The 20,961-nt window shown below is 62.1% G+C and overlaps 1 protein-coding gene across 2 annotated transcripts in view; it reads right to left on the bottom strand.

The window, feature by feature from the left end:
* Positions 1–467: 467 nt before the first annotated feature.
* The window catches only part of KIAA0930 (KIAA0930 ortholog), a 36,434-nt gene continuing 15,940 nt past the window's right edge, over positions 468–20,961 (bottom strand). The window contains exons 2-11 of one of the 2 annotated variants that reach the window (XR_006819709.1): positions 17,086–17,237; positions 13,148–13,273; positions 12,898–12,975; positions 12,494–12,595; positions 11,489–11,629; positions 10,760–10,954; positions 7,884–8,046; positions 6,503–6,661; positions 5,412–6,236; positions 468–5,253 (exon numbers count right to left, since the gene is read on the bottom strand). Coding sequence is in view for 1 of the 2 variants with exons in the window: in XM_046013151.1 (XP_045869107.1) it covers positions 6,196–6,236; positions 6,503–6,661; positions 7,884–8,046; positions 10,760–10,954; positions 11,489–11,629; positions 12,494–12,595; positions 12,898–12,975; positions 13,148–13,273; positions 17,086–17,237 (1,157 nt within the window). In the remaining variant the exon portion in view is untranslated. Of the gene's footprint in view, positions 6,237–6,502; positions 6,662–7,883; positions 8,047–10,759; positions 10,955–11,488; positions 11,630–12,493; positions 12,596–12,897; positions 12,976–13,147; positions 13,274–17,085; positions 17,238–20,961 lie in introns of both variants that reach the window. The other variant, XM_046013151.1, reaches the window with a different exon arrangement.

Genomic DNA, 20,961 nt, shown 5'->3' with positions numbered 1-20,961 from the left:
CTTGGGGGGGAGGGGAACAGCATGGTTTTTGTTTTGTTCTTATTGGGAAATTCACACTTTCAGAGTGTAGGGTTCAGTCCCTGTGAGTATAGTCCCAGAACTGGCAGACACCACCATTAATTCCGGAATATGTTCATTCCTGGGTGGGTGAGTTTGAGCGGACCGTTCTGACACAGGCGCAGGTCCGAGAACGGCCCCACCCCCCACAGGCTGCGTCCCTGCTCTGCTGTGGTGCCCTTCTGGCACCTTCTGGGGGGGGGGACAACTGTGCCAACCTCGGCACCTGTCTCACCTCCAGCTCCGCACCCAGGAGGGGAGGCGGCGAGGCTGGGGAAACCCGGGCCTGAGTGCCACGTGCCCGGGGGAGCCGCGGACCCACACGGACTATGCCCACGTGCCCCGTGAAGGTGCGCGTGTGTGCCCATTAAAGGACTAAACTTGACCGGCTTCCAGAATGGTCTAAAATCTTCAGAACAAAATTGTTTATTCGAAATATTTAAGTTCGCTAAAAGCCATGGTTCTTTCAAACTGAGCAATCTAATTGTTTTATTAAAGTCAGATTCCAAGATGAAAGACCCTTAATCCACACATAGGAAAAAAAAAAATAATCTTGTCAAACCTGTTGGCTTAGGTAGAGGCCAAGTCAGGAGGGACGCGATAAAGCTGTGAGCCTAAGAAAGGAAGTCTTTTGTTTTGTCATCCCCCAAAACAAACATTTTCCCTTCTCACATAAGTTTCCCAGTTGTTCTTCCCGTCATTTTAACAATCACGAAGTACAGCAGGCTTATCCATTCCGCATGTATATATACAATGAACTAGGATAGTGTATGGATTAATTTATTTTACATTTTCCCCTCATCCCGGTAGAAAATTCCCAAAGGTTTTCTCTTCCAGCCAACATGTATTTCTAAAGCTAGGCGATGACCGTAGTTCCTAGACGTTCCTCGAGGACGGACTAGAAGGACTGAGACAGCAGCTTTAGCTTCGAGGAGGAAGCAGCCCCTAGGACGAGGTTCTGGTGCAGCTTTCTCCAGGAAGGGCTGTAAATAGTTTTCAGGTGACTGTTTTAAAGGGGCCTCCTCCTACCTCTTTAATGAGAAGGGGGTTGGACCTGGATGGCAAGTAAAGGTTTCACTACCAGACTGCCTGCTTGATGACTGCTCACGCAATCTGCCCTTGGTGATGCTGCCTCGGAAAATTCTCCCGGTTCGGATGTTTCTAACGTAACGGATGTTTACAAGAGACATCCTCGATGTGGCAGTTCGCACTGTATTTCTAGATTTGCGTACACGTTCCTCTCAGACCCCCCTTCTGTGCTCTCACTTCCCCTCATGTAACTTCCCGCTGTGGCGGAGGCCTGACGCCTGCCCATCATCACCTGAGACACAACTTAGAGCTTGCTCCCGGGGCGAGAGAGCCCACTGCCGAGAGCCCACTGCCGCCGAGCCTCCATCAGCCTTTGGTAGGCGGAGCAGCTCCAGAAATGTGCAACAGCGCGCCCGGCCCGGAAACTGTCCCCGAAGCCCAGGCAGCCTGTCAGGAGGGACTCCTGACTCTGATCCTAGGCATTCTACCATTACATGAGGCCTTTTTAAGAGGTTCTCCAGAAAAAGCTACTGCTTTGTGGGGACTGGGAGCTAAACTTGAAACGCATATCTTGTGTTTGGATTATGCAAATACTGCCTGGAACCAAACCCTGTCCGCGGGCGCCCTGACCCCGTGGCTGACCCAGCGTGGTCAGAGCCACGGCCTGGGCTGGTTTCTGTCCATCTCCAGCATTTCTAGAAAGGAACTCATGTGAAAGCTCCAAAAACGCTCGAAGAAGAAATCTTTGGGGGCAAATTAAGTTTCAGTCACTAAGTTTATGCATTGCCGTAACATCTGTATTTGATCTGAAATACCCGTTAAAGAAAAAACAACCAAGTACAGATTCATCAGAGGAAAACACTGAGGAAAAACAAATTTAATATCCAACATGCAAATCAACTTTGAACAGAAATGCAAAAACATAACAGCTCACAGCCAACAAATGCTGCCCAGAGATGGTTTCTGTACGCGGAAGACGGTGAACCGGGAAGCTGCTCGTTTATGGAAATACCACTGACCACGAGATCCTAACGTGTTTGATTACACCATCCTGGTGCTTTTGCCAAAATATATTTTGTAGAAATCATTATAGTTAAGCCTCAAAGTCGTGAAAAACTGCCCCAGGTTTTCTTTGCAGGTTTTGATTCTTCTCACAGGGAGAGAGTTTTCTTGGGAACCGCGAGTATGCGCTGTGTACACCTAACCCACCCGGCCTTCGAGAAAGACGGAATGCCCCCAGCCGCTCGGCCGTGACCTCTGGTCTCCTGAGCTCTGGGCCACAAAAAATCAAGGTGCCTGCTTGTCTTGGGGACGGTAGAAAAACTGTAAACACAAACTCTCCCCGCTGCGGGGGTCTGAACCCACGGCCGGCCGGGCCGCTTGGTGTCCGGGTGACTTGGCTTCTGCGGGTGGGCGTCCTAGTTCTCCAGACTATTTGAGACAGGCCCAGAGAAAGGGCCGGAGGATTTCTCCTCCCACTGAGGACCACGTCCATGCCACACCAGCCAGTGGAAAGGAACAGAGGAGAGCAGCCTTGCATGCACCACCGCCCGACCCGCTTCCCAGGGCTCAACCCCCCCAGAGGCTGGGTGGCACCCTGGCCATGGGACCCTGGAGGGCCTCCCGCTTCCGCTCCTGCTCAGGGGGCCTGGTGGCGGCCGACACAGGCTTGCTGCCCTCCCGGAGCCTGATGTGTTTTAAGAGAAACCTGCTTTCTGATCCCAAAGTGAGAAGAAGCCCGGACAGGGAGAATCACCGTCACGCCAACAGACGCTCGGTGTTCGAGACCAGATAGGAAACTCGGTTCTAGTGCGGTCACTTGCCAGAGACCTCTCGAGCCTCACGGGAATGCTGGCGGCTTTTCCACACGTGACATCTTTGAAGGTTCTCGGCCAACGACCTCGAGCCTCCCCGCGGGGACAGCATCAGATGTGTTCTTCAAGTCAAGTCACAAGAATTTGCCAAACGCATGGGGCCTGCCTTCGGGAATGTCTTCTGATGGGGAAAAAACAAGTTTTTACTTCACTTTCCGAGTCTGCTGTCCAGACGGTCTGAGCAGCTCCCGGCTTCCTTCTAGCTGGATTCTCGGAAGAGCAGTCCCACCGGGCAGGTGTCGCGTCGCGAGCCCAAGGCTCCGCGGAGGACAGAAACTTGACTGGCTCACGTGCGCACCGTCCTTGAAGAGTCCACGTTCCCGGGACCGGGACTTGTCAGAAAACCCAGCCATCCGCAAGGCGACCGGGCTCTGGAAGATTTTGTTCTCTGTGGACGACTTCCTGTCGCTTACATTTTAAATAAGATTTTTCTGAGATGCTGAGCCTCGGCTATTTCTACAAGCAACTGGAAGCTCCCGGAAGACATCGGCGTGTGAGACCGAATGCCCCCTCGGCCTGCGGGCGCTGGAAGGTGGACGAGAGGCCACAGGCTGCCCATCAGATGCCAGGACCGTGACATTTCTTATAAAAGGAGAGCTTGCTCTCTCACTCGTGTCCTAAAAAGTGACACCGCCGTGTCTTCACAGAAAAACCACACTCGGACTCCAGTTCCCGCTGAAGAGATGTGCGCGTGCTTCGGTCATCCCCGCGTTCCACAAGAGACAGGCGTGTTTCCAGAAACATGAAAGATGGCCTTACGAGAAGTGACAGCCGGACACGCCAGGACACGGGGGCTGGGCTTGGCCCCATCACTTGGTATCTATTACTCTGCCACTCGTGTCCTTTGTCACTTTGAAAAGAACCTTCAGGGGGACAGCTTACTGCCTGGTGACCAAGTGCCTCTCAAAAAAGCATGATTAAAATTCAGTTTCAGACGTAACCTCCGGAAGAGGGAAGGACGGCGGAGGGTGGACGCCGCCGCCCGCGCGCACCCGTCTGTCACAGGGCAGCAGTGTCGCGGACGCCTGGGTGGGCCGTTGGCCGGGCCTGAGGCTGGGGATGACGACCGGGCCCGTGCGTGTGAGCGCTGCCCTGGCGTGGGAGCGGAAACAGCCAAGCAGCCCTGGACGCCGCTGGCACGTTACAAACGGGGGGTCTCTGGAACACCACTGTGGCCCCCGTTTCTACGACCGGCAAAGCCCTTGTGCGCATTACTGCAACTGGCCCTCGGGTGCCCTGTGACGTGCGTCTGTCACTTTACAGAGGGGGCGTCGGACGTGCCCACGGCCCCGCCAGCAGCGGGGAGCTGAGCCTCAGGGCTTGGTTCCAGTGGGGGGACCCTGAGAGCAGAGGGAGGGCCGCCGTCCTCCCGCGTCTATTCGACGACCTCATCCTTCCGTGGAAGATACACCGCGGCCGTATTTCCCCCAAGACCTGAGTCCCAGAGTCTTCAGACCCCGGACGACCAGGGAGAGAGAATTCCTGAAGCTGTATCTTAGTCTCCCTGGACACAAACGTGGCGGCAGCATTTGGCTCCCCTGGAGAACACTTCTGGAACTCGGGGCTGTGCTCAGGGATCGGAGGCTCTGCCCCAGCACGTGGCGGGGAGGCCCGACTCTGTGCTGTCCCGAAACACTGCTCTGGAACGTGACATTGTGCAGACAGCTGGGATTCGGCTAAGCGGGGGCTGGGCACTGCCACAGAAGACGAGAATGTTCCAGCCCAGCCCGACCACACAGAGGATGGGCGGGGGAAGCATCCGAGAGTCTGCCCGGACCCGAGCTCTGCAAGAAGGCTGCCCGATCCAGTCGTGCGCCAGAACCCTGGATGCTTCATGAGGTAGGTGGTAGGAGCCCCATTTTACAGGTGGGCCAACGGAGGCAGAATGAAATGCAACAGCTTGCTTTAATAACAGCATATAAAATCTAGAGAAAGCCCCAAGGTAGCCCCTGTTCCCGGAGCCCAGCGCAAACCCATGGAGCGCGCAGAATAGAACGGATAGGAGAAGGAGCCCCTCCAATCCCTCCTCTCCTCGCAGAGAGGGTCTCCGTGCACAACAGCAAACCCTCCGATACTCCTGGGGACTCCAAACAAACGACATCGCAACAGACACCCAGCTGACGGTTTATTCCCAGTGGGGCAGGGGAACGCTTCCGCTCGAGAAGGCTCGTGGTTGTGAGAAGAGCACGTGTCATCCATCACAGGTGGGAATCCCTCCAGCCCCAGGCCGATCGCACAAACCCACCGGACCAGCCGCCTGGAGGTCAACGCCTCTCTGCCTCAGTGAGCTGGTCTGAGAGATGGGACCAGTGCACTCCGTCAAAGCAAGCTCCAGGAAACACCCTATCCCCTCCCTGGCCCCCCGAGGATAGAGGCTCTACCTAGAACCTTCCTGGGAGGAGGCCAACCCCCACGCCCAAAACTCCTCTCCTGCCTACCAGGCTGTCCCACCTGCTCTCAGAGTCCAGATTCTGTGGGTCACGCCAGCCGAGGCGCAGAACGGGAGGTCTCCGAGACGGAGGTGTGTGTGTTGGTGGTGCTCTTTGGCTGGAAGCAAAGGCCATTCTGGCAGGATCGGGGCCTGTCCGCTCAGCTCGGGGGGCCTTTCTGGAACCGGGCGTGGGCTGAGGTATTCCCAGCCCAGGGCCAAACCCTCAGACAGCTGCGTGCCCCGTCCCCCCGAGGCAACCCATTTGTAACCAAGTGGTGAACTAGGGAGGGCGGACAAGTCAGGCTGAACTCGGACGCGGAGGTTCATGGGCACAGCAGGATGGAGCCGTGAGCCGGTTCTCGGGAAGGCGCGGACACTCGGGGGCCCCCAGCTGGGCGGCCCGTCCCCCTGCGGTCTGCGCGCAGACGGCGGGTCGGTCGGTCCGGACACGCTCCGGACGCCGGCTGCTCCTCTGCTCTCTCTTAGAGCCTCTTGGCATCTCTGGGCCTCTCGGGGTGCAGAGGGCGCTGCGGAGGTGGGCCAGGGGGTGGAGGGGGGTGGGTGGGCGGGCACGGGGTGGGGGGGTTGCAGGAGCCGAGCCGGCGGGGGGAGAAAGAGGCACTTCAGTTTGGGCTGGTGTTCGTGGAGTCGGCCCTGGCCCCAGGAGGCGAGCGGCCCCGCCTGGCTCCAGCTCCGGCGCTGGGCTGTCACAGAAGACCCCGGTGGCGGTGGACAGGTAGGCACTTGGCAGCACCCCCAGGGCCGGGCAGGGCTGGGGAGGCTCTGCGCAGGCTCTGCACACGGCTAGGTCATCAGGATGGGCTTCTGCCGAACCTCCAGGATGTCTGTGACGGTGGGAGGCGGGCGGACGAGACAAGGAAGTGTGGGTCCGGGTCAGTGAGGCCCCCAGAGCTCCGCCTCCCCTCCCCCCAAGCCAGTCACACCACCCCCGCCCCGGGGCTCTGCAGCCACTCGAGGGGGGACGGGAGGGACCCGACGCAGACACTCACTGGCAGGTCCCAGACATGAAACGGGGGGGGGGGTCAGGTTACCGACACCCCGCGCCCCCCCGCCCCGGACAGCGACGGTTTTCCGCTGCAGCCCGCGCTACCTGTCAAAATCCGATGTAGCGGCAAAGTGACGTAGGTCAGATGTGCATAGAGAAGGAAATTGCCGGCCGCTCTGTTCAGCTTCAGCCAGGACCCGACCAGGGACCGCCCCGTGCCGGACAGGGACCGAGACCGCAGGTTGGTGGCGTTATGCAGATCAGCTAGTGGGGAGAGGGCCGTGTCAGGGCCCAGGCCGCAGGCCCCCCTCGCGGGACCAGGCCCCCCTCGCGGGACCAGACCTCCCACCCCAGGAACCACCTCTGCCGCAGCCGGGGCCCTGTGCCGCCAGCCCTCCACAGCCCACACCCACCCCAGAGCTGCAGCCCTGGCCTGGGACCCCCGACTCCCCCATCCCTATCCAGTCCTCCCCTCCCCTCCCCTGCTCTGGAGAGGCTCTCCTGTGGGTTCCGGCTGGTCGCCTCATTGTGTCATGTCTCTGCTTCCCTGTGACCCCGCCCGTCACTGCAACACGGCACCACCAGTCTGCAGCGCCCAGGGCGAGGCTGGGAGGAGCCATCTTCGGGGTCACCCAGGGAGGTAGGCTGGGTGGTTATCAGCCCTTCCCTACGCATCGGGAAAGGAGCCGAGGTAGGGACGGCACTTGCCCAAGCGCACACAAGAGCACGTCAAGGCCAGGGCCATCTGTCTCTGGGCCCCGGTGCTCCGAATAAGGACCGGTGTCTCTTCCGTTCAAGGTCACAGCCCCAGCTCTGGCCCGGGGCCCCCCCTGTGCTGTCGGCCACCCCCTCGGCCCCCAGCACACATGCAGGGCGCCACACCTGGTCTCTGGCAGCAGCCTGCCCCCCCACAGTCCTTCTGCACAGGGACGGCTGAACAGATTTCAGTAGCGAATCCGATTCTGTCACTCCCCTGCTTAAACCCTCTAGTGGCTTCCTGCGGCTCAGATGAGGGTGGCCCCCACTCTCACTGGCTCGTGGGGTGCAGGGACCCCCATGGACTTCAGGCAGAGACGCTCTGGAGGCCGCCAGAGGGTGGGTGAGCCCAGAGGAGAGCCTGGGGGACGCCCCGAGGCACGTTCTGGAGGGAGGGAGGGCGCTGAGGAGGACCCAAAGCAGGAGGCTGGCGGCACAAAGGCAGGAATGAGCCCCAGAGCTCATCTCACTAGGCACCGGCTTCTAGAACCCTCTGTGTGGAGCAATCAACCAACATCGGGGAAAGTCTCAAGCCTCCTGTCCTGCCCCCTATTCTGACCCCAGATTGGGAGCTCCTCGAGGCAGGGATTTCTGTCTGTCCGTCTGCAGCTCCATCCCCAGCCCTGAGGGGCCCCTGGCACCCACCAGCCCCCAAGACCTGAACGCACGGGTGAACCCAAAGGGCCCGGGAGGGCCGCAGCAGGCCCTTGGTCAGAAGCAAGGCGCTCACCCCCGCCGTTGTCCTCGCGGAAGAACTCCTCGCTGTCGTTGGCCGAGTGAGACTTCTTCATCTCCGCGATCCGGTTCCGGGGCACCTTCCTCTTGAGGGACGGGGAGAAGAAAGCGGGCCGGTTGTTCCGCTCTGGGGTAGGGGGCGTGCTGAAGGAGGTCACCTGGAGACAAAGAGCCATAGTCACCGGCGCAGCCCGACCACTGCTGGGGCCCCTGACACCACCTGCCGGAGGGCCGGCCTCCCTGCGCTGAGCACGAGCCGGGTGCCCTCCGCAGGCCCCGAACACCGGCCGGCCCGAAGCCAGACTGGCTGCTGATGCCGCTCAAGCCTCCCACGGAAGCCTCCCAGCTGAGCCACCAGACGGGAATTGGTAGGAAGCCCGTCTAACCAGTGAGGAAATGAAGGTGGGACAGCGACCTTGACCTGCCCAAGGTCACCCAGCAGGACAGGGGCAAAACCAGGATTCGGCCCAGGTCTTCTGCCTCCTAAGGCCACACTCTTCACCCCAATTCCTTCCCCTTGGCTGAGATGCCCCCCCACCCCAACCCTCTCAGCCCAGCACCCTCTCGTGGAGGGCAATGGCAAAGCGGCCCAGGCTTCCATCCCCTCGTCTTGTAACCACGCTGTTGAGCAAACATTCTGCACAGCCACGCAGGGTCAGGCGGGGGCAGTACAGGAGACAGACAGGCACACAACACCACTCCCTGCCCTCAAGGAGCTCACAGTCTGTTGAGGGGTGATAGACTCGGAAAATGACAACCACAGACTGAAGGCTGCTTGCGGAGACAGAGAAAGGGAAGCACAGGATACAGGGCAGCACGGAGCAAAAGGGGTCCACAGCCTGGGAAATCAGGAAGGCTTCCTGGCGGAGACGCTGCTCGAGATGGGTCTTGAAGGACGAGTAGGAGTTCGCCAGGTGAAGAAGGGGGGGAAGGGCGTTCCAGGCAGAGGGAACTTGGCCCATCTCCTCCCTCCTCCCCATGCAAACAAGAATCTGAGGAACAAGGTGAGCTGAGACTGAGACTTCAGGAAGCCCCGTCAGCCTCCTCGTCACGGCTTCCGGCATCCACCAAAGTCCCGGCGGCCGCTGGGCTCCAGACGGTCCTCCCATAAGCCAGGGAAGGTTTTCCAAAGATAGAAAAAAAACAAAACACCAGAAACCACAATACATACAGAGTCTGCATTACAGGTTACAAAGGACCCCTCTGGAAAAGGGGGACACACGACAGTAAGCACAGAGGTGGCAGGGGCCCGAGCAGCCCCCAGGAGGTCAGGCCCTGCCACTCGCAGCTGCGTGACCCTGGCAGGTCCCCTCCCTTGACCCCGGGCCTGCCTGTTCCCCTGAGCCAGGCACCATGGCCTTCACCCCCAACTGCCGCCCTGGGAGGGAGTGTTTATCACTTCCAGTTGGTGTGTGGCAAGAGCCAGGCTCAGCAGGTGTGGTACCGTATCTGTGGTCCTTCAGCAAACGTGTGGCCAGAAGTGGCACCCAGGCCGGTCCAGCCCAGAGCCCAGGCTACAGGATTTCTACATCCTGCAGGGTGGGCAACTTAGGACCAGGGAGTAGAATCAGACTCCGTTTCTCCCAGGTCAGCTCAGAAATGTATCAACAACCTCCACTCGCAGAGGAGGGAGGTCCCCCGCCGGGAACCCTCACCCACGTCTTTGCAAAAACTAGCCCGGGTTGTTTTCATTTGGCTTTCCAATCACATTCATTGCAGAAGAAAAAAAACAAGAAAGGACATAAAGAAGAGGAAGACACGTGCTGTGGGATGACCTGGAGATGGGCACGGCTAACGGTTTTACAGAACGAAAAGTCTAGCAAACACACGCTTGCTCGTCCCGGGCACGTCAGGAGGGCGGCGTGCTTCACGAAGCCCTTCTGTCACTTCCCCCAGCAGATCAACAGCCAAGGGGAGCCAGAGGCTAGGGAAGCACCCCAGGGTCCTGCCCGCGTCAGCTGCTGACTGTGTTACAGCTCCCCGAGCCTCCCAACACCAGTGCTCCCCGTTTCTGGACAAGAAGACAGACCGAGACCTGCCCCAGGTCACTGGGGCAGCAGCGCCCAGACTCCAGCCCACAGTCTCACCCCGAAGTCCCTTCCTGCAGACAGGCGGGCCAAGGCTGCTCCCCGGGCTGCCGCCCCCCCACCTACCTGTCCCTTCGGAGACCTACGGCTCTGAGCAGCTAGAGCAGCCAGGGGGCTCGAGACTTTCTCCTGCCCAAGCCCTGGCCCCACTGGGGCGCCGGGGACCAAAGCTGCCACTGACCTCGGCTTCCCAGCCCGGGGAAGGACGGTGTCCTAGAAAGAGTAGGGCTCAAGGGCTCGCTGCTATCACACAAGAGCCGTGGGACCTAGGGTAGCACCAGTCCAGCCGGCAAAGCCCGAGCTTCCGTGTCTACCCACGGGGCTGCTGCGGGGACCCCCAGCACTTGAAGGTGCACGACACCTCGTGAACAGGGGGCCGGGCAGAGGGAATTGCTGGGCGGCTCCGGGACCCTGTGTTCTCTTGTCGCCGAGCCTCACGGGGCAGGAGGGGGGGTTGGCTCATCAGCATCCCAGGGCACTCCCCAGGGCAGGCCGGTCGTGGGCCCACGCTCGGCCAGCAGGGCCCGGTGAGGCAGGGCCGGGACCAGCCTGGGGGGTCCCTTCGGCCGGGCCCAGCTGTAGCCGCAGCTCAGGGAAGCAGAGACCACGCCCTGACCTGCTGGGTGACCTTGGGCAAGCCGCTGCCCTCTCTGCATCTCGGCCTCTGCTCCCCAGAGGGTGGGGTGATGACGCCTACCTCACCGGGGGACTTTAAAGCTCAGGGAGGCGTTGGGAAGCGGACCCGAGGGACGGAAGGCCCCTCCCCGAGCTGTGCAGCCCTTACCCGCTCGTGCATGGGTGAGGCCGGGCTGGAGTCCTCTTCAGTCCCGCAGGGGGACGTGTCCCCAGTAGACACGCGGCTGACGGCCATCTCCGCGTGGCCCTTGCCCTGTGGCCCCTTCATGCGCACGAACTCCATGTTGTTGTACTTGTAGAAGCCGAACGACATCTTCTGTGCCATGCGGGCAGCCACGCTCACCTGCGGACATGGGGAGAGGGCCCGAGTCAGCGCCCACAGGGGTGGCTTCTTCCTGGGGACACGGAGTCATGAGGATGACCATCCCCCAAAGAGCGGCTCCCCGCTTTCCTCTGGGGACCGGGGCCCCCCGGCAGGCAGGGTAGTGCAGGAATGCTTGGGGGTCAGGCAGATGCTCCTCCCACCGCCCGACGACCCACGCCTCGCAGCGGGCCAAGCGCCAGGCTGGGCACACAGCCAACCCCGGGGAGCCCGAGACCACCCCTATGCCTTCCCTGGGGGGACCAGCTGCAGGGGAGAGGCCCGTCCCCCTGCATTCCACCCCTGCCCCACCAGCCAGGCTCTGTTTCGGGAGTGTTTGCACGCAGCGTGGGGCCACCGTCCCTCCGGTCCAGTGTGCCCAGACGAAAGAGGAGCGACACACCAGAACGCAGGCCCTGAGCCACCTACGAGGGGCCCGGGGGCCGTAGGAGCTCTGAGGAGCTGGGCAAGGACAGCGGGCCCAACGGGGGGTGGGGGGGGCGTCCTCACACTTACTCGGTTGTCGTACACCTTCTTGAGGGCCTCGTAGCGGATGGAGCCCTGAAAGATGACCCCTTGGAACAGGTTGGTTTTGTCACTGGCCACCAGCTCCACGCAGACCATCTCTCCCTCCCCCACGGTCATGTCGCTGAACACCTGGGATGGGGCACAAGGAAGACAGCTGCCCACCACGAAGCCGACGGCCTGGCTCCCTGGCTCTATCTCCTGCTGCCCGCCCGCCCACTGGCATCACGGCTGCAGGGGCTGGGGCACGGCCCCAACTTCAAGGTCACAGGGACTCCGGTTCAAATCTTGGCTCTGCCACAAATGAGCCATGCCAGCCTGGGGACGGCACTTAGTCCCCCAAACCTGAGGGGCTTCAAGGCAGCAGCCGATCGAGGAGAGACCCCGAAACACGGGCTCCCTTCTTCCTGAGTCTTCCCTGGGGTCCTGACCACCCCTAGGGGAGTACAGGCACACTATGGGGACCTTGGTGGCGGCAGAGAGCAGCAGAGCAGGAGCTGGGCAGGGGCAGGGCACCGGGTGTGGCCCGGGTGAGTCACTTTCTGCCTGAGTCCTAGTCTTCCCAGCTTGAAAACAGAAGCCTGGCCCAGAAGCTTCCACAGTCCCGCCCCCTCTGACATGCTCACGTCCTGCAGCATGGAGACACTGGTTTGGAGTTTCCCGGCCATCCTAATGACGCCTCCTGCCCAGGCAGCCCTTTTTTAGCGGTATTTATGACGCGTTCTCCCATTCACGAGCTTGTGTGATCTTCGACCCCAATGGACATAGGATCATGACATTTATTTTACAGATGAGAAACAGGCTCAGAGGGAGGCGAATCCCACCCGCCCCAGTCCAGCGTCAGGAACAGCGGGAGCCAACAGGGTAGGAGTCAGGATCACCCCCGCTGCCCACCGCCCTTGCCGGGCTGCACGGCTGTGAGGCGGGAGGGAGGCCGGCTTCTCGCAGCCCTGACCGGGGCCCTTGGGGACACGTGGCTAGGCACAAAGAGCTCACCTCCTCGAAGCTGTCGATCATGAAGAAGATGTTGGGGTAGCTGATCTTGGATTCCTCCCCCTTGCTGTCCATGGGGTGTTTACTGGGGGACGCAAACACTTGCTGAAAGGGAGGGGTTTTAAAGGACTGATGAGGCCTTGCCTTGCACCCAGGACCACATGGTCCCTGTGGTCACATGGCTCAGAGCCAGGCCAAAGCCAGAGGGAACCACTTTGCAAGAAGCCTGATGGACAGGTTTTTGGTCAGACCTGCCCCTCCAGGCGGGGAAATGAGGAGGAGGAGGAGGAGGAGACGGAGGAGGAATAGGAGGGAGGGGAAGGGGGTGTCTCCCCCACCCAAATGCTAAGCAGCCACAAGGCTGCCATTTCTGGGCTGAGCTCCCAGTCAGGAGGCCTGGGGCTTACCTGGGATTTCTTCTTATGGATGTGGATGTCCCCCCCATCAGTGCGCGTGCACACGGCACAGGTGACCATGTAGTCCAGCTGGAAGGGAGCACGCAGGACAGCGCGCGTGGAGGGGTCCGCTATCCCTCAGCCCCCCACAGCCCTCCTCCCAGAGCCCCGCCCCCCGCTCCTACCCTCCCCCCCACCTGGAGCCCCGCCCCCACCACAGACAGCCCTCCTCCCAGAGCCCCGCCCCCACCGCCCCGTGTACCTTCTGCAGGATGAGGTTCAGGCAAACACTCTCCTCCCAGTCAATGTCGGGGTCTCCAAGGCCCGGCAGCTTCTTGGAGTCGCGCCGGTACACCTCCACCTCCACCTCGGGCTCCGCCTCGGCCCGCTGAGGGGCACAGGGCACAGGTGAGTCCCGGCCCCCTCTCCCTGACTACTGCCGGGACAGCCGCTAAGGCAGACACTGACTCCTGCCTGGCTTCTCAGTCTCCAGCTGTGCGACCCCAAGTTCATTAAGAAGGAGCCTCCGAGGCGGTCCCTAGAGCCCTGCAGCGCGGCCTGGGGGTCCCAAACGCCTGTCCCCCCCCCCACTGCTTCTGTTCAGTCTGCCTGGAGGCGACCGTCCGTCCACCCGTCCGCCCACCACCACCACCCTGGGCCTAGCGCAGGAAGCCCGCAGGTTGCTATGGCAACCGGGTACCAGCTCTGCTGCAGGCTGGGGAGGGGGCGGGAGGCGGCCCCGGCTTGTCGCAGAGAGGCCGCAGTGCGCAGGCGCCTGCCCTGGGCTCTCCTGGCTCTCTGTTCTTTTGAGCGGTGGGGGCAGACAGGCTGCTGGGAACGGCTTGTCCGGTCTCCCCATCTGTCCCTCCTTGCCCACCCTGTGCTCTTCGGGCCTGCAGGGTCTCCCCACATCACCGCCCAAGCCCCTGCCCTCCAAACACTACAGACACCACAGGGTCCCCTCGGGTAGGGGCCGAGTCACGTGTGTGCCTAGCATGCCCCCCACCAGCACCCCATGGGCTGGTCCCTCCAGTGGGAATGTCCTTAGGCCACCGTGGACCCCTTCTCTGTCCTACAGCAGTGAGGCCCGATGTCGCAGCCTTCTCTGTGTGGGCTCCCGGCTGTCCCCACCCCCACCCCGTTCTCCCACTCCGGCAGCACTGAGTGCTCTGTGATCACTGGTGACGCTGTCTGTCTGCCCCAAGGAGACGCGGGCTCCCCGAGCACAGGGCCAGGTCTGAGTCATTCCTGGGCTCCCAGTGCTGCGGGGAGGGGCGGCTGCCTACAGCTCACTGCGGTGTTTGATGGAACATTCTAGCATGTCAACAGCTGGACTGCCTGCCACATGTTCCCCTGACAGACCTCAACACCCCCAAATCTTCCAGGAAGCCTGCACACGGTCCGGGGACCCCAGCCCCAAACTCCACAGTTAGGATCAGGGGAACTTCTCTGGCTACCTCTTCACCTGGCCTCTCCCTTCTCCTGCCTGCCTCCTGGAGAACTCAAGGCTGAGAAAACCATCCCTAACCAGAGCTGGGGCCTCTCCCGCACCAAAATTCAGGGTCTGGCTGAGTCTCAGATCCTTATTAGAGCCTCTGGTCTTAGCAGGCTGCCTTTGGGAAAAGATGAAGATTTTGCAAAAAAATACAAAAACCAACCCCCCCGCCCCCCGCAAAACCCAAACAAAACCCAACGTCTACAACGTGAAGACCAGCAGATGCTGAGGGGCCAGGGGTGTGGGCTGTACCCTTGGTACGCACTCGCTGCGTGCCCTCGGGCAGGACGCTCCCCGTTCCAGTTCTGCAGGTGAGCCCTGGCGCTCGGAGCCTGCATCCCTGGGCTGAGCTGAGGGAGCACAGCCCGCCCACAGTGGGTGTCCCTAGCAGTGAGGCTCCCTAGGGGCTCGCCACCCTCTGCCAGGAGACGCCTGTGGTCACACTACCCCACACATCCGGCCTCCCAGGTGTGCGCAACGGGAGGACCTTAACCTCACTGAGCAAATGCCCAGCCCCCGTCCCAGGCCAGGCTGGGCCGCGGAGTCACAGGGCAAGGGCGAGACAAAGCTGGAAAAGCTGGTCTGTCCACTCCACCCCCAGACAGAGCAGGCCCAGCAGCAGGGACGGCAGAGCTCTGGAGTGTGCTCAGCTCATGGAACTCTCCACCAACACCTATCCCGCCAAGTCGCACTCACTGGGGCCTTCTCTTCCTTCCAGAGGGCAGCCCCTGCCCACCGCCGAGGCTGCTCTGCCCACGCCTCCCCAGCCTCTGGTCACAGGTCCATCGGCCTGTCCCCCTTCTCGTCCTGCCGAACTTGGCTCCTCAGGTCCCGCCTCCCTGCTGGTCACGCCCCCTCCTCTGCCCCCCCCCCATCTGGCCCAGCTCGTCCCTCCAGGGTCAGGCTAGCTCAGAGCTCTGTCCTAGGCCTCTGTGACTGTCCCACCCCCAAGTCTCCCTCCTCTTCCCACGCATTCTCACGGCCCCAGGTACCATCTTGGAGCCATCGGTCCTGGAGCCCTGCCTCTGTCCCTGAGTCTCTGCTGAGTTTCAGACAGGAGACCCGCCGCCAGAGGACACCGCCATCTGGCTAGCCCACAGGTGCCTGGGACTCAGCCTGTCCAGCGCCGAACCGTGTCCTCCTCTGACAGCACTGGGCCTACCCTGAGCCCACGGCAGAGACCCGGCTGTCAGGTGGGGCCTTCCCTTGGGCCCCCATTCAGTCACCTGGAGCCCTGCTGGTGGAGCCTATGCCCTTGGCCTTCGTGCCGCCCGCCTGCCACTCCCCTGCTCCCCACCCCCTCTCCCCTGCTTCTGCTCCAACCTCTCAGTCCTTCCTCCACCTGCCGCCCGAGAGCTTGCCAAATGCAACTCTGACCACGTCCCCCTTCCTCACTTTATCAGAGCTCCAGGGACCGACCCGGACTCCGAGGCACGGCCTTCAGCATCCGCATGATCTGGTCTGGGCCTACCTCGTCTCTGCTCTCACCTTTCTACACGGGGCCACGTGGTACCAGCACCAGCCACCTGAACGAAGGGGCTTTGACAAGCTTCAGGCCCACGATTGGGCTACTGTCCCTTCGCCTAGGAAAGCTCTTTCCTTCCTGAAGGCTCACCTCACCCACGTGGCCTCTGCTGACCATTTCTGTCCCTTCCAGTCACTGGATTTACCCTTCGGTACTGGCTCTATGACGCGCTCCTGGGTCCCAGGGACAACGCTCGGTCCCACAGCCAACGGCTGCCATACCACGTGAACACCCCAGGACCCAGGTCAACCCTGGGCCTTCCTGCATGTCCCGCAGGCCAGCCAGACCAGTCTCTGGCGGCCAGCATGCAAGCCACCATGTGTCCTTTGCAGAAGGCACCAGGCCTGTCCGTATGCAGAACACCTAGGCCCTGTGTGTCAAGCTCCGTGAACAGGGACAAGCAGGGAAAGGGCTCCAACACTTGACACACAGGCTGCAGCTCCCAAGCCACGGCCCAGGGGTCAGAGGGCTCTGGACCTGGAGCCATGGTGGCTCTGAGTTCCAGACCTGCCTCCCTCGCCCTCCTGTTTTTGTGATTAAAGGAAAACAGTGCATTCCCCTGTTTGGCACAAGGTGCCTACACATTCTAGAAGCTAGTAGCGTTTCTGAAAAACAGAAGGGAACACATGAAGGCAAGTTTATTAATTCCTCCACACGCTTAAATGTGGTGGACGAAACGGCTCAGCCGAGCCCCTTCGCCCCGAGGCCCTGGGCTCCCCACCTGCCTCGCTGAGTTGCAGGGAGGACATAAGAGCTTCGAGAAGGAAAGAGCCGAGCACGGCGTCTGCTGCACGGCGAGGGCTTAGAACTGCAGGGCCTCCTCCTAGTCTTCGAGGCCACTCAGCCTGCCCCTGGCCAGGGAGGACCCTAGACTCTGGGTTCAAATCTTTGCTCTCCTGTTGATTGACTTAACAGTGTGCTGGTCAAACCACCTCGCCTCTAAACCCGTCCCCTCAAAGGGACAACAGTGACGTCATCACTGCCGCTCAGGGTCCTGGTGGAGGACGGCGGGAACGGCTACGCCTGCCCCCCTCTCCACACAGCTCCTGCCTCCCGGTACGTGCTCCGTCAACTGCGTTTCCCCCTTAGGACCTGCTCGAGGTCTGCAGGGAAGCCCACCCAGGCGACTACGGGCAGACCCCGCAAGGATGCTCGGCTGGGGCCAGAGGGGGCCGCTCACCTTCCTCCCGTCCGCGCCGCCCTCGCTGCCAGGGTACGCCAGCTTCCGGCGCACGTAGAACAGCATGTCGTCCTGCCGCGGTGCCCATTTTTCCATGAAGTAGGTAGAGAACATCCAAGTCCAGAAGACGATGCGGTCATCCTTGAAGCACCCTGCCGAGGGAGGCGAAGAAGAGTGAGAAAGGACGGGTCCGCCTGGCCCTTGCAGGTGACCTTGGCCAAGCCCTGTCTCCCCCTCCTCCCCTCCCCCAACCCCCAACCTGCATTTCTGGGCTGTGGTGTCCAGAGCCCCCTGCTCCCTCACCACCACCCCGACTCCGCGCGCCCCCCCTCCCAGCCAGGGGACAGGGGCTCAAGGACACCTCCCGCCAGGCCCAGCGCCTCCACCCAGCAGAGCCCCGGCCCCCGGCCCCACAGCCCAGGCGACTGCAGCCTGCATGAATCAGCAGCTCCGCTGGGGAAGGAAAGCCCTTTGAGAGGCAGCGACACTGGCTGTCTGGGCGGGGAGCAGACAGCCGGCTCTGGAGGGAGCTCGGAGGCACCTCCCTCGGCCAGCAGCCCACACCCCCACCCCAGGCTGCGGCAATCCCCACGGAGAACCCGACTTAAAGGAACAGCTGCCCGGTGCCAACCGGCCTCGGCGGCCAGCAGAAAGCGGGGGGAGGCGCCCCCCACCCCCACCCCTGCGCTCCGCAGAGCCTGTCATCAGCCAGATCTGTGCTCCCGTGCGTGATCTTTGTGGAGCATCTTCTTTTGCAACAAATAAATGTTTCTTTAGGATCCCTAAATCTCTGTCGTCATCCTTCTCTCAGGAGGAGAAAAAGCCCTTGGGCTCTGATGGGAAAGACCCAGGTTTCTGCCCTCGCGCAGCCTGCAGAGTGACGGCGACAGGCCGTTTGGCCTCTCTGGTCCCCAGGTTCCTCCCCGCGAATGTCGGCTGCCAGACACCTGCCAGGGAAGCAGCACAGACAGAGCCCGCGCCTGGCACAGAGCAAGCCCAGGCAACGTGGGCTTCCTCCCTCTCTGGGCAGATCCCACGCAGTTTCAGGATATACGACAGAGCCGGTTCTTATCACCGAAATGCTGGAGAGTTGCTGGTTTCTTCCTCTCCTCTCCAGAATGTACTTTACCACTGTGACCCAATCCTTGTACTCTGGTGCCAGCAGGACCCCCCACCCTGAGAGACGGGGAAGCTGGGCACCCCCGGGGGACTCTCTTCCACCCCGCCCCCCCTCCCCCGGCAGTTCGGCAGTCCCACCAGGACTGGCAGGTCCCCTGACCAGACTCCTGGGGGCTCGGCCATCAGGCTCTAGAAGGCGGGGTCGCTCGCAGAAACCCAGGCTGGGTTCGCTCCAGCCACATGGTGACCAGAGAACCTGGGCTGCAAACCAGCCCGAGTCCCCTGCCCGGCCGCTGCCCACAGCCTGGGGCCCACCCATTCCCATGACCTGCTTGGCTCCCGGGTGGGGGCAGAAGGGGGTCTTCCGATCAGGGGTCTGGGTCAGTGCGCCGGTCTGTCGGCCCCGGGAGGAACCGAGCCCCTCCCCCACCTGGCTGCGTTCCTCCTGCGTCACACGTTAGGGGCTCCCACGCACTCTGACGACACGCAACGCCCAGTCCCGCCACTACAGACCCCCTGAGAAGGGGAGCAAAGTCCTGGGACGCCCCCAAGAAGCGTCTCCGGCTGTGATGAGCGGGGGTCACGCCTCAAACCCCTCCGCCTGCCACAGAGACAGAGGGTCGCCACCCATGTCCGTCCTTGGGGCCAGGCACTGCCTTCCGTGGGTGCACGGTGGGTTCCCCCTCGTGGTGCTAACAGAAGTCACCCCATAGTGGCCCGGTGGTAACTGGGCGCCGGTGAGCACGGACGAGGAGCACGCCTGCCACTTGCGGGCCCCGGGCCACGTGCACCACACAGGCCAGCGCCTTCAGCGGTCGCGACGCCGTCATCACTGCCCTGGCACAGAAAAGACCAGCCCTTGGTAGGTTCAAGGACGCGCTCAAGTTCACAGCGTTCGAGACTGCTGAGGCCCTCAGACCTGGCCAACCCCACGCTCAGGCTCCGGAAAGATGTTCCGCGCTCCGCTCGGCAACCCGGTGAGAGGAAGGGCCGGGAGGCTCCAGACCCACGGCGTGGCGAGCAGCTGTCCTGTGCTGGGAGCGCAGTGCACGGGATGGCCTCCCGGGCGGAGGGACGAGGGGCTTCGGGAGCAAGTTCTGGACGGGGCACAGCATACGCACCCTGTGCTATTAGCCTCTGCGCCCAGCAGGGGCCAGCAGGGGGTCCCATTTCCCTGCCTGGCGGAGCAAAGCACACCTTCTCCACAGCTCCCCTGCCCGGCTCACGACGACAGTCTGCAGGCCCCCGGAGCCTGAACCACACTGATGGCCTCGTGGGAACCCCAGCCACCCTCCCAGGTCCCCACTCTCTCCGGGCCACACACCAAACAAGATCTCAGAGGGGGCAGAGCCAGGCCACGCCGTCCTGCCACACAAACGCTCCCCACCGAGCTCCCAGCAGCCACACGCCAGCTCCTTCTCCCCATGCTCACAGCCACCGGTGCGGGAGCGAGGGCCACCTCCGCGGGGACGTGCGCGGCCGCCCCCACAGCCACGGGACACTTGTGTAAACACCGCTCCCCGCCCCGCCTGCAGCCTTCCCAGGGCACTCGCGTGAAACCCAGAGTTCTCACCCGGCTCCGTCCCCGGGCACCCGCCTCCAGCCCACGCTGACCTCGGGCGCTCTGTCCCCGCTTCCCCACGGCTTCCACTCCCCTGCCCCGGGCCCCCGGCCGCAGCAGCCCCTCCCGGCACCCCACTCAGAGCCGCGACGTCGCCTCTTCACAGAACCTCTCCAGGCCCCGCACCAGACATGCCCCTGGGTTCTCCCTGTCATGCCACCTGGTTTCACGGCTGCCGCGACCTTATCCCCCCTGGTGTTCCCATGTCTGCTGTCTGTCCCCCACAGCGGGAGAGCGTCCCAGGAGTCGGGACTCCGTCTGGGCCACCACCGGATCTCAGAGCCCAGCAACGTGCCAGGCATGCAGCAGGCACTCCCTAAATGCTGCATGAATAAAGGGCTTAGCCCAGCTGCCCAGTCGGGAGGTGGCCCAGCCAGAGCCGTCTCCCGGGAGCCCGGGCCTCCCTCCATCAGCCACAGGCCTTGACTTAACAAAGATCTCCCGGAGAAGCCTTGGAAGCCCCCCTCGCCGGGCTCTCCGGGGCCCGGGGCAACGACTCCACGGTCACACCGTGGGGAGGCACGTGGGGCGGTGGGCCTACCGTGGGCACTGAGAAGGTGCAATGGGAGAGAAGAGGAGAGGGTGTCCAGCCTGGCCCGACCGTCACCCGCTGCCAGGGTACCTGCAAGTTAGGGGACCCAGTGCCAGGGAGCTCTGAACGCAACACGGGGCTTGAGGACTCGCCGTCCACTGGGGGACAGATTCGTGAGAGTCACGGTTCAGCACTGGCCTGACGAGCCCAGCAGGAAGACACTCCAACTCCAGCACAGCTTCCTCTATCACGTGGCCAAGAAGGCCCATCGTGAGGCGGGAGAGGGGTTCGAGGCAAAGAGCCACCAGGACAAGCACCAGGAGGGGGCCATGGTTATCAACGCAGGGAACAGGCCACAGACCACCTCCACGCCCGGGACGCTCGAAGTCGGAAGCAGAAGAGAAGTCACAGCGGTCAAGAGCTGCCTTCCGGAACATTCCAAACTGCCCTCTTGTCCAAGAGAAGCATCACTGAAATCAAAGGGAGCGTGAAGCCCAGGGGAGGTAAGCCGTGGTTCAGTGACCGGTGCCTGGGACACAGAGGAACTCCGGCCAGCGAGTGTTGAAGGGAAATGCCCACAGACCCTAACAAATGGGGAACATAC

Source organism: Meles meles, chromosome 7, assembly GCF_922984935.1.
Source record: "Meles meles chromosome 7, mMelMel3.1 paternal haplotype, whole genome shotgun sequence".
In the NCBI taxonomy this organism is placed as follows: Eukaryota; Metazoa; Chordata; class Mammalia; order Carnivora; family Mustelidae; genus Meles; species Meles meles.
Note: the sequence above shows the minus strand (reverse complement) of the source record. Positions and strands in the feature narration are given on the sequence as shown.